This window comes from Echinops telfairi, unplaced genomic scaffold, assembly GCF_000313985.2.
Source record: "Echinops telfairi isolate 266 unplaced genomic scaffold, ASM31398v2 ScPeMD7_21;HRSCAF=78, whole genome shotgun sequence".
Taxonomy (NCBI): Eukaryota; Metazoa; Chordata; class Mammalia; order Afrosoricida; family Tenrecidae; genus Echinops; species Echinops telfairi.
Genome location: NW_022103918.1, coordinates 5073241 through 5091271, shown reverse-complemented (window position 1 = coordinate 5091271; position 18031 = coordinate 5073241). Strand labels below are relative to the sequence as shown.

Genomic DNA, 18031 nt, shown 5'->3' with positions numbered 1-18031 from the left:
AAATGTGGAGCTGATACCAAGGGCTCAAGTAGAAAGAAAATGTTTTGAAAATGATGATGGCAACATATGTACAAATGTGCTTGATGCAATGGATGGATGTATGATTGTGATAAGAGCTGTAGGAGCCCCCAATTAGATGATTACCAAAAAAAACCCTAGAAAAAACATTATTAGTTCTTTTTTTTGAGGAAGATTCTGTTTGCTGAACATTTTTGTTTTTTGTTTTTCTGCATTGGAATGTTTCCAGCTGTCTTTTAGAGTTAAAGGGTAATTTCTCAGCCTGTAAAATAACTGAAAATCAGACGAGTTGTAGGATGGCATCAAGGACATTACACATGAAGAAAGCATAGGGTCATTAAAAAGATAAAAAAGAAAAGGAATGGAATGGATGCCAAAAGTGGCTCTTAAACTTGCTCTTGGATATAAGTAGCTAAAGCAAATGAAGAAATGATGAAATAAAAGTTTACTAGAAGATTTCAGTAGGTGGCTTAAGAAGATAAAATATTATATTGAAATATGCAAAGAAATAGAATTATAGAACTAAAGGGAAGAACACATTTATCAGTCCTCAACCTGAAAGAATTGAAGAAAAAATTCAAGCCATGAATTGCATTATTGAAAGATAAACCCCTCAGGACCAATAATGAGAGTAGTGTTATCAGGAGGGTAAGGGAAGGTGGGGGAGAAAGGGGGAAATGATCACCATGATCTACATATAACCTCCTCCCTGGGGGACAGACAACAGAAAAGTGGGTGAGAGGCGACATCAATCAGTGTAAAACATGAAAAAATAATAATTTATAAATTATCAAGGGTTTGTGAAGGAGGGAGGGTGGAGAAAGAAAATGTTTTGAAAATGATGATGGCAACAAATGTACAAATGTTCTTGACACTATGGATGCATATATGTATTGTGATAAGATCTGGATACGCCCCCCAATAAAATGATTTAAAAACAAAAAAGATTCTATGAGCAAAATTGAGAGGGCCTTTGCTTTCTCTGTGTTAGACTGCAATCTATACAGAAAGCAGTAGGTTTTGATCTTCCTCAGCAGGTGCTTAAAATCCTTTCAACAAGCTAAGTTGTGTTATTTGCATATTGCAGGTTGTTAATGAGCTTTCCTTTGATCCCGGTTCCATATTCTTCTTCAAATCGCTCAGTTTCTCAGGTTATTTGCTCAGTGTATAGATTGAACACGTCTGGAGAAAGGCTACAATCTTGATACACCTTTTCTGAATTTAAACCATGCCCAATCTTCTGTTCTACTGACTGTCTCTGGGTCTATGTGGTGGCTCCACATGAGCAGAATTAAGTGCTCTGGAGTCCCGTTCTGTACAATACAATTGATCATGTGTGTCATGGCTAACAAAACACAGGTAAATACCTTCTCTGTTTCTACCAAGAACTACCTGACATCAGCAATGATATCTCTTGGTCCATGGCTTCTGAATCTGACTTGAATTTCTGGCAGTTCTTTGTCAATGTATTGCTACAGCAAAATTTTAATTATCTTCAGCAAAATTTGACTTGCATGTGGTATTAGTGATCCTGATTGAGACATTCTATGTTTTGCTGGATCACCTCTTTTTTTTTTTTAAACATGGGCACAGATATGGATCTCTTCCAGTCAATTTCCAGGTAAATATTTTACAAATTTCGTGACATAAACAAGTGCTTCATCAGATTGTAGAAACATCTCAGTTGGTATTCTGCCCATTTCTGGAGTTTATTTTTATTTATCTATTTTTTAGCCCAATGTCTTCAGTGGAGCTTGGTATTTTTTATTCAACACCATTGATTCTTGATCATATGCTATCTCCTGAAATGGTTGAAAGTTGACCATTTATATTTACAATAGTGACTCAATGTATTCCTTCCATCTTCTTTTGATTCTTCTTGTGTAGTTCAGTATTTTATGTATAGAATCCTTCAATATTATAACTCAAGGCTTAAAATTGTATTCAAGTTCTTTCAGCTTGATGAATGTTGATCCTATTTGGTTTTATAATTCTAGATTTTTGTAGTGAAATATTGAAGTTGTCATGGATTTTAACCTATCTAATTTGCTTGATGAGATGAATACTTGTGCTCATTCCAGAGGAAGGTGATTGGACAGTATGCAAAAATGCTCAAATTATATAATTAATATGACACATAAGTAAAATTTAACTCAACTGGTTATTAAAAAATGTTTGCAGTACACATCAATATGGAACTGTCAGAAATTCATGCTGGATCCATAAGAGCATTTGTAATAAGAAATATATCTGCTGATGTCAGATGGATCTTGGCCAGAAACAAAAAAATACCAGAAGTATGTCTACCTGTATTTTATTAACTATGGAAAGACTGTGTGTATAACAGCAAATTTTGTACAACAGGCAAAATAAGGGAAATTACAGAACACTCTATTTGCTTTTGTGGATTGTTAATAGACCAAGAGTTAACTATATCTGAAAATAACAAATGATTTAAAATCAGGAAAGGTGTGCTTTAAGGTTGTATTCTTTCACCACACATATTCAACAGATGCTGAGAAAATAATGAAAGAAACTTGACACTTTGAAGAGGAATATGGCAGTACAACTAGAGTAAGATTCACTAATGATCTGTGATGTGTAGCTGATGCAACCATGCTTGCTGAAAGTTAAGGTGACCTGAAGCACTTACTGATGAAGAGCAAAGACTACAGCCTCCAGTATGGATTGTTCCTCAATACAAAGAAAATTAAAACCCACAAAAACGGACCAATAAGCACTGTTAGGATAAACGATGAAAATGCTAAAATTGTCAAAGGGTTTCATTTTACTTATATCCACAATCAATGGCCACGGACAGAGCCATATAGAAATCATACAATTTATTGCCTCAGGAATATTACTACCAAAAAACCAGATATCACTGTGAAGAAGACTGAAGTGCACAGGAAACAAGCCATACTCTTTTAATCGCCTTGCTGTTGTTATTAGGTGCCGTGCAGTTATTTCTGATGCACAGCTACCCTACGGATACCAGAACAAAACACTGTGTGATCCTGCACCCTTTTCACCATTGTCCTTATGTCTTAATTCATTGATTCAGTGATTGTGTCAGTCCATCTTATTGGGTTAGTCCGTCAGTTATTGTGTCAGTCCATCTTACTGTCTCCCTATTTCACCAAGGATGATGTCCTGCTCCAGGAAATGGTCTCTCCTGATCACCTACCCCAAACACATAAGAAGTCACCCATCCTTGCCTCTCAGGAGCACTCTGGTTGCACTTCTTCCCAGGAAGATTTATTTTTCCTTTTGGCAGTCCCTGGGCTTTCAATGTTCTTTGCCAACACTACGGTTTAAATGCATCACTTTTTCTTTAGTCTTCCTTATTAAGTGTCCAACTTTCACAAGCATTTGAGGCAATTGAAAATACCATGGCTTGGATCAGGCTTACTACAATCATCAAAGCAGCATCCTTGCTTTTCAACACTTTAAAGCACACCAACATGTGTGATCATGAAGTGCCTAAGGGACCAGGCTTCAAACACCAAAGGCAGGTGGGGGGGGGATCATGTCATTGGCAATGAGGGTGGCACATGATGGGGACCCAATGCCCATCCCTAGACAACTGGACATACCTTGCAGAGGGGTAGTGGGGAGATGAGTCACTTAGGGTACAGTATAGCAATAATGAAACCCACAACCTTCCTCTAGTTCTTAAATGCTTCCTCTCCCCAACTACCATGACCCTAATTCTGCCTTGAAAACCTGCTTAGACCCGAGGATGCACAGCGGCACAGATGGGAATTGGAAACGCAGGGAATCTAGGACAGATGAACCCCTCAGGACCAGGGGTGACAGTGGCGATACCAGGAGGGAAGGGGGGCGTAGAAAGGGGTAATTGATCACAGGGATCTACATGTAACCTCCTCTCTGGGGGATGGGTAGCAGAGGGGTGGGTGAAGGGAGACGCTGGGCAGTGTAATATAAGATATAATAATAATTTATAAATTATCAAGGGTGCATGGGGGAGGGGGAAGGGTAGGGGAGGGGAAAAAAGGAAAATGAGCTGATTCCGGGAACCCAAGAGGAAAGCAAATTTTGGGAATGATGAGGGCAACAGATGTATAGGTGTGCTTTACACAAGTGATCTATGTATTGTGATGAATTGTATAAGCTCCAATAAAATGACTAAATAAAATTTTTTTTAAAAAGGGGATTTTGCCCAGCATGTTTATCGAATGCAGTGCATTGTTGGATCTCCTGATGCTGCTTCCATGAGCCTTGGTGATGGGTCCAAGCAAGAAGAAATTCTTGACAACTTCAATCACTTCTCCTTTTATCATGATGTTACCTTTTGCTTTATTTGTGAGATATGGGTCTTCTTTACCTCGAGTTGTAATCCATGGGTCTTCTTTACCTCGAGGCTGTAATTCTTGATCTTCATCAGCAAGTACTTTTAAACCACTTCACTTTCAACAAGCAAGGTTGTATCATGTGTATATCACAGATTGGTAATAAGCCGTCCTCCAATCCGGAGGACAAGTTCCTCTTCATATAATCCAGCTTCAGCATACAGGTGGATAAGTATGACAAGAGGACACAATCCTGTCATACATCTTTCCTGACTTTTTATAATTTTATTTTATTGGGGGCTCTTACAACTCTTATCCCAATCCAGTCATATATCTATTGTGTCAAATACATCTGTACATATATTGTCATCATCTTTTTCAAAACATATTTTTTCTACTTGAGCTCTTGGTATTAGCTCGCATTTTTAATTTTTCCTCCCTCCTCCACTCTCCCTCTTCCATGTCCCCTTGATAATTTATAATTTATTCTCTTTTTCCCCCATGTTGAAGTACACCATTTTTCTGTTTGCACAACTGCCTCTTGATCCATGTATAAGTTCTATGTGTGCACAAAAGAATGTTTTGTAACTCCAGTCTTCTCAAGGCTATTTATAGCTTGTTATGAGCTACACAGTCAAATGCCTTTGCATAGTCAACAAAATACAAGTAAACACCTGTGTTAGTCTGGGTACTTTAGAGAAACAAATCTACAGAAACTCATGTATAAGAGAGAGTTTTATATAAAGGGTAAGTGCACATCAAGAAAACATGCTAACCCAGTGCTGCCCAAGCCCACAAGTCCAACATTAACCCATTAACCCATGTGTCCAACACCAACCTCCTCCACTTCACAAAACACACACTATGAGCTGACTGCAGGAGGAAAGCCGAGTCAGTGAGTATGTAAGCATCTCAGCGCTGGCAGGGGTCTCCACATGGCTGCTCCAGCACCCAGGGCTGTATATGGGTAGGTCCATGCAGCTTCACCTTGGGGATGTCTTGCAGGAAGTTAGCCTTGCCAGCTGAAGCAGGGAACTAGCTAAGGCAGCTACACCCTGGTCCGACCATCACAAAACAAGAGATTTGGGAACTAGAAAGGTGAGACTCACCGAGCCATTTATCCCTCCACCCTTCAATTAACCCCACATGTGTTTATCAGCCAGGGTGGCACAATAAACTAACTACCTCAATACCTTTCAGGTATTCCTTATCAACCAAGATCCACCTTACATCAGCAATGATATCCCTTGTTTAAGACCTCTTCAGAATCTGACCTGGATCTCTAGAATTCCCTGTCAATGAACTACTCGACTGTGGTTGGATGATCATCAGCAGATTTATATTTGCATGTGATATTAATAATATTGCCCTGTAATTTGAGCATTCCGTTGGATCACCAATCATGACCACTCCCTTAAACACCGTAAGGCATAGTAAAATTAGAGAACTTTATGCTTAGCGAAATTAGTCAATCTTCTAAAGATTGACTAAGAAAGAGAAAAATGGTCTTCAAATCAAAATATAAGATGTTGAAGACGATGAAGTGGTCAAGAGTGGGGTGGGAGGAGGGAGAGGAGATGGATAAGAAATTATAGAGGTCATGAGGAAGGATAAGAGGGAAAAATAAAGAGAACACTTGTGGGGGTATTAATAGGATATAAGTTCTGATGTCATTTGTTGAGATAAGTTGTACAACTATATAGAATGTTTCTATATAAATAAATAAATAGAGCAAAAAAAATTAAGAATAAAATGAAGTGAAGTTTCATAGCCTTAGAAATCCTCCAGATTGCTTACCCCTTAGATTGAAACATTTGGATGCTGTCTATCAGGGTTTCATTGGCTAATTCCTCTGACATGGACCACTTATTCCTTTTTCATAGTCTGTTGTTAGTTTGAAAACTGCTGAGACCTGTTCACGTTGAGTGACCATGCTAGTATTCAAAAAACCAGTGACATAGCCTTTAGCATCACAGCAACATATAAGCCACCACAGTATGACAAACTGACAGACAAGTGGACTCATATGTATGCACAAGCTGGACAATGAATCAGAAAGACTGCAGAACTGATGCATTTGCAGTATGGTGTTGGTAAAGAATATCGAATACACTGTGGACTTCCAGAATAAAGAACAATTCTATTTTGGAAAAAGTACAGCCAGAATACTTCTTAGAATTAAGGATGATGAGACTAATACATGGGACTCAATCTCATGTGTTTTGGGCTTCCTAAAAGGAGGGGCCTCAAGCAGAAAGCAAATGTTGTGAGAACGATGATGGCAACAAATGTACAAATGTGCTTGACACAATGGATGCATGTGTGGATTGTGATAAGAGTTGTACAAGCCCCCCACTAAAATGATTTAAAAAAGGAGAAACCAAATGATAAGAACAAATATAAACTGCATGTGATTATTAAAAAAAAAAGGAGGGACCAATCACTGGAGTAGGACACCCTGCTTGGTATCGCAGAGGGTCAGCGAAAAAATCGGAAGGCCCGCCACAAGAGAGCTTGGCACAGTGGCTGCAGGAAGGTACTCACAACAGGGCGATGGTTGCTAGAACTGGGTAAGAATGAACAATATCCATTTTATTATCCTTGGGTTTCTATGTCAGAATTGGATACATGGCATGCAAGAGCAATAGCAAAATTCTAAGTTAACTTTTAAAATTTTCATTTACTACTCTATAGATAAAGTAGTACCTTGACTTTTAATTTGCATTATTTTTATTCTCCAATATTTCCTCTTTCCCTTGTGAGCCATGTTTTTCCCTCTGTTTCATTTTTCTTCTCATCAGTGCTAAAATCAGTTTGATTATAATGTGTATATGCACCCTTTTCTTTAAGTTTTCCCTTTATTTTGGTATTAGCTGAGTCTCTTGAATCTAACTATATTTTTAACTAAATTAAACAAAATGGAGGAGGGTCCATTATTTCTTTAATGATTTTTCTCCTTTCCAGTCTATTTCTCTGTGCTTCTGTAACTCCAAAGATATTAATTTTAAATCTTGGTATATTTTCCCACATATACTTGAGATTCTATTTATGATTATTTCTAACTTGGAGAAGGACCACACGCTTGGAAAAGCAGGCAAAGAAGTAAACCTTCTAAATTCTACTTTACTGATTTTGGGGAATAGTAAACATCTTTCTTTTTATGACATCTAAATTAATGATTGTACAAATTGCGCAGGCAAAGTAGCTTTTCCTGTTCATCGTAGGAAGCAAGTAAATGTAAGGACAACAAATCTTGGAGAGACAGAAAGAAAAGGGAGGGATAAACCCTGTCTTCATTTGTAATTGTGTAATGAGTGGAACCGGAGGGGATGCTCGTTTTTAGGAACTCTCTCAGCTGTATATACAGTTGAGAAGTTTGTGTGGGAACAATCATGTGTGGTAAGTAATCGCCACATGTAGGATGCCTTGTAGTCTAAAGTGCTCCGGAAGGGAAACTGAATGCAGAGCATAAGAGAAATCATTTCTGGCATGCTGCAGAATCAAGCGATAGACAAAGAAGTTGGATTTTGATGGTACATTAAGACCTATCTGCTTTTGATTGGAGTTTTACCTCAATCACTGGATGGTCCCAGTATTTACAGCTTAATTTTGATGTGAACGAAGACTTTTGAGACATACTGGATGAAATAGGAATTCTTTGAAGTCATTGAAATTTAAAAATAATGGATGTCTATAAATAGTTTTGAATATTTAATATCAAATTGTATCTCTCTTTAATATATATATAATTTAAAAATTTAGCTCCTATTTCCTATCTATCTTTACTAATTCATAAGCCTTTTTACAAAGAGCCTAGATGATAGAGTGTACTAAGTATTGCACTGCCAGATCAAAAGGTCAGCAGTTTGGGTTCACCATCGCTCTGCAGGTGAAACAAGAGGTGACCTGCTTCAGTAAAGAGTTACAACCTTGAAAACCCAATAAAACCATCCTAGTTGGTCCTGTGGGTTGGTGTGAATCAGAATCAACTTGCACAAGTGGATTAAGTCTCAACATTTTTCACTATTTCCTCAGATCATATATTTCTCAGGATCAGAATACAAAATTGAGGCTCATTTGGAGGAAGAACAAGAGATAGTGGTACAAGACTTTCATAAAAGAACAGAATTAGTAAATAACAATCGTAATCATACGGCAGCCTGTACATTGATCATTATGTTAGATGGGGAGGAGAGCATCTAGGGTTGTTGGACTTTTGAAAAACTAGTTTTCAGCATTATTGAATTCATTTTTAAGCAAGATACATGTTAAGATCAAATATCTGTCACATTGCCAACCTCAGTCCAATGTCCAGTATTACAGACAGCTAAATTTATAGGAAAATGCTATTTATTTACGAACATAGGTAAAATTAAACTGCATGGATTGTAGATATTTTCTTTCACATTGGTGTATGCTTAACAACAACAAAACATTTTTAACAAACACATATCCTAAGTACCGTGGTGGCACAATGGTCAAGGGCTTAAGTTGTGAATTAAAAGTTGACAGTAGGACCCCACCTCCTATCTGCAGGTGTGTGTAGGGGGGTGGAGTGTGTGGAACCTAGGGACCTGCATCCAGAGAGATTATAGCCTAAGATGGCCTATAGGTAGTTCTAACCAATCCTATATGGTCACAACAAGTCAATGGCACACAACAAAATTGTAGGGACTACAGAGTCTGTTTCATATATTTTCTGCAGTTTCTATACTAAGTAGATATTTTGCCTAATTGGTACAAGTGGAATGAGGATGTTAAAAGTTTCCAGAGCTGAGATAAGGCCATGGCAACCAAATGGGTGGGGAAGAATAGGAAGCCAAACGCAGCTCAGGTGGCATAGTGGCTATGTGTTAGCTGTGATCCAAATGGTCAGCAGTTTGAAACCACCAGCAGCTCTAAGGAGAAAGGCCAGGCTTTCTACTACTGTAAAGCATTACCACCTCAGAAACCCACAGTGGGTGGCTATGATTCAGCAATGACTTGAGGGAGGTAAGTGTGGTTTAACACCAGGAACAAGAGTGACCTGGGAGCTTCAGAGAGGATGAGACTTTGAGCTAAGTTGGGAAAGTTGAATTGGATGTACAACCTGCACAGGAAGAAGTATGACAGTCTGCTAGAATGAATAGTGTATTTTTGGTCAGCAAGGAGTGAGCTACTAATGTATAATGCATGTTTTTTTTTAGGGGGGGAGGTATGGGATAGTTAAAAAGTGGTATCTAGCTATATTGCATAGTACCTTGAATTCTAGGTCAAGGAATCTAAGTTAGAGACTCGATATATTTTATTATAATATGACTTGAACTATTATAAGTAGAACAGATTTTTTAGGATGTTTTATGCAGGATAGGTTAGAAGAACAAGAAACCAAAGAAAGAAATAGCATGGCCATCTATAGAAAGAATCCATAGATGATCTAAGATGGAACTCAGTGTTGTATATTGATAATAATGAAAGTAAAGGAAAAATAGAAGTGATTTATTACTTATATATAGTGCTAACAAAAGGTGTATAGAAAATAGAGAGAACTTTCAATCAAGAATTATTTGAGCATGTTTCAGTAACTTAAAAATAATTCAAATGGAGAGCTAGTTTTATTGGAATATAGTGGACTGCATTTTTGAATTGTTGAGATTAAGGAATTGGAAAAATATGGGAGTGTAATTGCCCATAAGGCAGTTATAAATATGTAAATGGAGCCCAGAAAAAGATTAACAAGTAGAAATATAATTTTAGGAGTAAGTCATATAAACTTTAAAATATCAAGTCTAAATGTAATTTCTTAGGAAATTAGTTTAAATAGAGTACTAGAATACTTGAATATTAGAAACCTTTTCTATTTAAGAATGCAGGCTGATGATAGCATTTATTAAGCGACTACACACATTATCAGATTTATATTGATGAGAGCAAGGGCAACCTCAGACAAGGTTCTGCGAGAGGGTTAAAGAAGACACAATGAGATTTCATGGAGATCCTGAGAACCGAACTTTTCAAGAAGGAAGGGCTAGCTAAATGTGCTGGAGAGAGATTCAATACTGATAGGCTTCTAGAACAATTTAGGGTTTATTTAATTACTGAATAAGTGATCATCTTTGAGGGACAACATTTCCTTAGTTATCAACCAAAAACCAAAAATGAAACAATAGAATACCTACAACTGTGCTTGGGACTCTTCTCTATCCATTTCTATGTATCTGTTATTTAAAATATATGCCTAGTATATACATACATACATACACCTAATATATACATACATGTATATATATTTAATTTAATAACATGTTAGTGTATGTGCTTAACTTGGGATTCTGGCTGTGTTTGACTTCCGGCTTTGTTCTCCTGCTAATTGCCATATTGTTGCTGTTGTTACGTGGACTTGGTTCTGCCCCACAGTGACCCCGCGCACCACAGAACAAAACGATGCTTAGTCCTGTGCCAGCCCCGCAATGATTCGTCTATTTGAGCCCTTTGATGCAGCCACTGTGTCAACCCATCTTTTCACGGGCTTCCTCTTTTTCACTGCCCCTCTACTTTCCCAATGTGATGTCCTTCAGCAGTACTGATCTGGCCTGTTAACATGTCCAAAGACAGGAGAGCACTCTCCCCATCCTTGCCTCTAAGCAGCGTTCTGGCTGTACTTCTTTCAAGACAGACTTGTTCGTTGTTTTGGCATTCCATTGTATTTTCAGTATTCTTCGAGAACACAATAATTCAAATGCATTCATTCTTTTTCTGTCTTTCTTATTCAGAGTCCAACTCTCACATGCATATGAGGCAACTGCAAATTCCACGGCTAGAGTCAGGATCACTTTAGTTCCCAATGTAACATCTCTACTTTGCAGCGCTGTAAAAAGGTCCAGCTTATCTACCCAGTGCAGTGTCTTGCTTGATCTCTTGACCGCTGCTCCCATGAGCATTGACCGTGGATCCAAGGAAGAGAAAAGCCCTTGACAACTTCAATCTTTTTTCCACTTATTATGATGCTACCTATTGGTCCACTTGTGAGGATTTTGGTCCTTTTTACATTGGGTGGCTATCCTATTTTCTTTTATTTTCTGTCTTATGAAAGGATAGATCCTTATCAAATTTAAGGTGTTTTCCTCAACATTACTTGATTTGGGGTTAATAAAATTCTATTACAGAGTAAGAGACTCTGATAGTATGGTTAGGTTTAATATTGGAAGAGGACTGGAATTCTTAGTGATTACTTTAGAGGCTTCTGGAATGCTCACATTATCCAAGCGGGAGAGAATATAACAAGTCTAGAAAGAACAATAGGGAAATAGAGACACTGTGGAAGCCAATGAAGGTGAGTGTTTTAGACACACACACACACACACACACACACACGAAAGATACATCTTTTAAAAGATTTCAAATCAAAGTGCACTAGTATTTTTTCATATGAGTAGAAATTTTATTTTAAAAATCTGCATAACTGTATTAATTCATCATTTTGTGTTCAGTGGAGTAAATCATATTCTACTGTTTTAAAAGGAAAATAATTTTAGCAATTTTGTTTAGCTTGTGTTCTCACAGGAGGAAGTAATTATTAGCAAAGAGTCAAAGATTTTATATAGAAAAATGATTCTTTTCATCACACTTAGTATCAAATCTAACAGAACTGCAGGCATAATAATTCATCTTAATTTCCAAATAAAATAAAATAAACAAAGTATCTTCACTTTTATTGGTTTGGTGTGTGAAAATACTAAAGGCTCAAAAATAAATAACAATTAGTTGAAACTTGAAATTGTAACTAGATTTTCCTTGTACCTTATAATGCTATCTCTGTCTCCAGAGAACTAGATAAAAACCAAACAAACAAAACTTTAAAGAAGGTATGAAAGATGCAAGCAGTGAGAACTTTGCTGTGATGATGTTTGGAGGGTGAGAAAGATTCTCATTTTCAGTTGTTCCAACAGAAGTAAATTGAGAACAGAAATAAGTTAACAGAGCATTCACTGAGCACCTACTACTTACTAAACTCTGTTCTAGGCGCTGAAGTTGCAGCAGTGACTCCGGGCAGTTGAAACAATAAAGTCAGAAAGAAACACTGAAGGCAGCAACAAAAGTGGACATTATATGATTTTACATATGGAAGTGAGGGAGGGTGACACTGAAAAAGAGACAGTACAATTCCTCATTCTGATCGTGTGGTTTGGGCTAAGAAGCATTGCAGGTCAACTGAAGAGCAGATACGAAGCATTAGCAAGGCTGCTGTCTTCATAAACAGCAAGGAGGTCCCTGAGGGTCGGGTAAAGTGATGGAGAAGGTCATAGTATAATAGATGAGGTTAGGGGGGTGAAGGATATATGACTGGTATGGCCCATAGAATATTAATAAGTACCTCATTGGTCATTGGCTTTCACTGCAATTAAAGTGAGTCTTTGGGACCCTACAGGACTAATGGCACTGCCCCACAGGGCTTCCAGGATTATGAATCTTATGGAAGCAGATCGTCTTGAGCTGGATGAGCTCACTGAGGAAGTGAGTGGCAAAAGGAACAGGAAGAGGCCTAGCACTGAATTTCAGGTCTGCAAATGTTAAGAGTTTAGACAGAAGATTAGAACTAGCAAAAAAGGAAAAAAAGAGAGAAGTTGAACTACAGGAAGTAGTCTTTCATTATGAATAATTTCTTTCTGAGGGCATTGGCATTATATAGATTCGAGTTTGGATTTTTTGTAGGATTTATCTGGATATTTGCCCATTATTTGACTGAAATCTTAAACTCTTACTCTTGTTTACCTCACTATCCCTTTGATGCTGGCATTACATATTTTTTGAATATTCCTATGAGTAGTGCAACTTCATCTGAGTGTACAATGCATTTTTTTGAAAACTGTCAAAAGTAATTTTTGAATTCATCTGGTAAATAAAATGGGTGACCAAGTTAGTTAATATTGCTTTTGATCAAAGTTAGGTATGACCATATAGTAATATCACCAAGTTTACTGTGTGGCGTATATGCATAATCTAAAACCAATTTCAGTACATGTTTTCAAAAGTGTTCTGAGCAATGGCAACCTTCCTGGAATAAATATAAGTCTCCAAGAGAGCTGTTTTAGAAACAAACTGTTGTATATACATATGTAAGCTCTGTTAAACTGAATAAGAATGTTTAAAAATATTTTATAACATATTTTAATATATTAATATGTATAGGTGCTTAATATTAATATGTAATATAGGTGCTTAAAGTTCATGAACATGAATATCATCACAAATAATAACCACTTGAATCTCCAATTCCCAGCCTAAAGATTTCTTAAATGACTGCTATTTTCATTCAAATTCATTTTCTTATGAAAAATGAATGATAAGTATTTAAAGAATAAATGTGTCTACAAAAGAACATTTAACATTTTAAAATATTTGCTCATAGAGGATGTACAGTGGTACAGATAGGAACTGGAAACACAGGGAATCCAGGGCGGATGATCCCTTCAGGACCAGTGGGGAGAGTGACAATACCTGGAGGGTGGAGGGAAGGTGGGGTAGAAAGGGGGAGCCGATTACAAGGATCTACACATAACCTCTTCCCTGGGGGATGGACAACAGAAAAGTGGGTGAAGGGAGATGTTGGATAGTGTAAGATATGACAAAATAATAATAACTTATAAATTATCAAGGGTTCACGAGGGAGGGGTGAGTGGGGAGGCAGGGGGAAAATGAGAAGCTAATATTAAGGGCTCAAGTAGAAAGCAAATGTTTTGAGACTGATGATGGCAACAAATGTACAAATGTGCTTGACACAATGGATGCATGTATGGATTGTGATAAGAGTTGTACAAGCCCCCAATAAAATTATTTAAAAAGAAATTCTGACTGAGAGCAATATCACAGATTTATAAATAAATATCCTTGGATAGCTGGCTAATACTAAATTTGTAACTAATATATTGCCCAGAAATGATGCCAACTACTTGCTAACAGATAAAAAGTCCTTTTGAATTTTCATATATTCTGGATGCATATAAAGTGGAGACAAGGTTGCCCCTCTAGATTCTTCCAAATGAACCTTGAAAAATTTGTGTACATCCAGCACAGAGCCACAAGCAGCTGCTGACTTTCCCAAGCCCCGTGTGGCCTTCAGAAGGATTTCCTATGGACTGCAGCGCAGTGTGTACGGCGTTGGTGACTCACCCATGAGTCACTCAGTAGAACGATGACTGCGCGCTTCCCCAAAGATCTACAGCTTCAGAAACTCTTTGAGGGAAGTTCTATTCTAACTTGATGGATCGTACTGAGTCAGGATGGACTTGATAATAGTGAATTTGAGTTTTGGTTTTGTACTCAGAGTCAGATCATTATCACTTGCCCTGTAACATAGCAGGTGACTTAGGGACAATGTCCAATGCCTTCCTTACTTAATGACAATGTCTTTTACTTCTGACCTGACTCATGCTTGGGGATGAAAAGAGATGTGACCAACGAGAGGAGCTTTTGCCTCTCTTTAAAGTTTAACTACAGATGTTGCTCTAAGCTGTAGGGATACAGAGATGGGGGTTGTTCTTAAAATTTTGAAATACACTTGAGCAATCATGTCAGATTTGTTGTTTCCACTAGGGTTTTTTCTTTTTTTCTTTCCTAAATTTCATTTTCAATTTTAGGCCCTTTTCTGTGAAATATTTTATAGTCTTTACCCCAAGGATCACAATCATATTACAGAAAAAACATTCTAATTGGATCATTTTCTCATTTATATCTGTTCCCTAGACTTATTCTTCTCACTAATGTTGACACTAATTGCCTAAAGTGAGCAAACATTTTATAACTGTAATTCACATGCTTCTTATTAAACATCATGGACTTACAATGTTTTTCAGATGTTTCACTAGTATTGTCAGCTTTGTATCCTCATACGATATGACTAATTGCACCATAGGCTTCTCATCAGCAAACTTCCCAAAACCTGATAAAAAAATAGAATTTTAGTGAATTCAACTAGAAGGGACTTACCTGTGAAATACATCAAACATTTAAGGACTAACACAAGTAATATGCAAAAGTAATATGCAAAAAAACCACTCTTTAGATAATACTGGAATTATCATAATGTTCAAGAGGCTTGGTTGGTGAGATAAAGGTAGATCAAACATTTAAGGACTAACACAAGTAATATGCAAAAAACCCCACTCTTTAGATAATACTGGAATCATAATAATATTCAAGAGGCTCGGATGGTGAGATAAAAGTAGGGTTGTCTCTAAACTTCCAGAACCAATCCTTCCTCTTGCATGTCCTGTTTGATTTTTTTTTAAGTCATTTTATTGGGAGCTTGTACAGATCTTATAACATTCCATACATCAATTTTATCAAGCATATTTGTACATATGCTGCCATGAACCCTTGGTATCAGCTCATTTTTGTCTCCCCCCTCCCTTGTGGCTTTTTGATAAATATAAATTATTATTATTTTCATATCTTACTCCAACTGCTGTCTCCCTTAACTCATATCTCTGTTGTTCATCCCTTTCCGGGGAGGGGGTGGTGGAAAGTTATACATAGATCATTGTACTGGGTTCCCCCTTCCACCCTCCTGGTATCCCTACTCCCATTTCTGTTACTGATGGGTTTATCAGACCTGGTTTCCATGGGCCACGAGTGCTTATCTATTCCAGTGTACTCCAGTCTAGCCAGAACTGGAAGGCAGGACTGGAGTCTTGATGGTGGTGGGTGAGGAGGCCTCAAAGAACCAGAGGAAGATTGTGTGTTTCATCGATGCTATACTATGCCTGGTTGACTAATCCCTTCCTTGTGACCCTTCTGTGAGGGGATGTCCCATTGTCTACAGATGGATATTGGTTTCTGCTCTGATCCCCTCATTCTCAAGAATATGTTTGTTTGTTTGTTTGTTTGTGGTCTTCTGGTGCCTGTTACCTGATTCTGTGAACACCTCATAACCGCACAGGCTGGTGTGCTCTTCCACAAGGGCTTGTTGCTTCTTTGCTAGATGGCCACTTGTTTAACTTCAGGCCTTTAAGACCCCAGGCACTATATCTTTTGATAGCCGGGCACCATCAGCTTTCTTCACCACATTTGTTTATGCACCAATTTACTCTTCAGTGATTATGTCGGGAGGGTGAGCATCACAGAATGCCAGGTCATTAGAATAAAGTGTTCTTGTGTTGAGGGTGGGCTTCAGCAGAGCCCAAAGTCCGTCCACTTCTTCAATGTATTGCCATATAAATATATGTACTTAGCCCAATACATCTATTTTTATGAATTACTATATTTACATAAGTGCACACTTATGTTTATACCTCTATTCAAAGCTATGGTTCCTAGATATTTCTTCTGTTTCCTTTTACCTTCCTCCCTTACTCCCATCATGCTCACCCTTCTGCCTCTTAGTGATTCCTCTCAGCTAGATTGCTGTTGCTCCAACACCACTGTACATCCTACATCCTCCTCATTGTTGCTTTTAATTCCCCAGTTGTTGCCCTGTTTGGTTTTGATTGCTATAATTATTCTCCCACTTAGTTTTATTTTCTACTCAAATTTTCTTTTTAACATTCATTAAAATGCCTTCGATGAGGTGAATTGCTCAGTTGGCATTTCGAAACCATCAGCCCTACCTTGGGAGAAAGATGAGACTATTCCTGTAAAGATTACAGCCTTGGAAGCTCTATGTAGAGGTGCTATAAGACAAATTTTATTCCGTGGCAATGAGTATTGACTACCTGGTGGCTCACTGTTCAAACTGACTAGGTGCTCCACACGAGAAAGGATTTCTGCTCCCACAAAGATTTAGTTCTGGAAACTCAAAGGAGCAGTTCTCCTCTGTCCCAATGAATCGCCGTGAATCAGAATCTACTCAGTGGCAGTGAGTTTGTTGTTTTAGTTTACAGTCCACCTGTTCAGTGCTCTAAAAGCAACTCCAGCAACAGCTAGGACAAGACAGCCTACGTACAGTGGAACTCTGTTAGAGAAGGAAAACTCACATCGTTCTCACTACAATGAGCAATAGAAGAGTGAGGAGATCGCACCCAGAAGGTGAGAAACTTGTGAAATTTGAAAAACACAACAGGTCTATCAATTTCTGCTATTATAAGTTTGTATTTCTTTCTAGTTGTTGCTCCTATTATTCCCTCCATTTGGAATAATCTCATCCCCCATTTTTGCCTATGGAACTTTTAAGATTCTTTGAGGCCCAATTAAAATGCAAATTATATTCTGTAGTTACTTTCCTTTAATACCCTTTACATCTCTCATGTAATATTCACATTATTATTTTATATATCTCTTTTTACCCAGTAGATTAAAATTTCCCAAAGGGTTTAGTTTTATTCCCTATTTCCCCTCAGGATAGAAATGCTCCATAATAGTAACCACTCAACATTCATTTAACCAAAGCAGTCTCAGTGTTAGGGTTGAATAATATGCTTCATTATCAAAATGGAGACTTTAGTTTTTCAATTATAAATTTCTGGTTTGTAGCCTACGGATTAAGAACAATTTAATTTTTCTAAGATCTCCCTGGATAATATCCAGTTACACATTTCCTGTGGAAATTGAGATGGAAGAAAATTATTAATAATGGGGAATTTGGTGGCATTGTATAGTAGGCTCCTTTTGACCCATATTGCTTTCTCAGTCTCCATCTTGACTCTTTAATCCTCCCTAACATTGGAAAATGAAATCTGAGTAATGTGGTATTTCCTGAAAGCTGTTTACATGTTTATTAAAGCAGT

General features: G+C 37.6%; 1 protein-coding gene across 3 annotated transcripts in view; it reads right to left on the bottom strand.

Annotated features, from left to right (window-relative positions):
• PIK3C2G (phosphatidylinositol-4-phosphate 3-kinase catalytic subunit type 2 gamma) overlaps positions 1-18031 on the bottom strand; it is a 471530-nt gene that overhangs the window by 33211 nt on the left and 420288 nt on the right. For all 3 annotated transcript variants that reach the window (XM_045288491.1, XM_045288490.1, XM_045288492.1), the window contains one exon: positions 15152-15249. In XM_045288491.1, coding sequence (XP_045144426.1) covers positions 15152-15249 — 98 coding nt within the window. The remainder of the gene's footprint in view (positions 1-15151; positions 15250-18031) is intronic.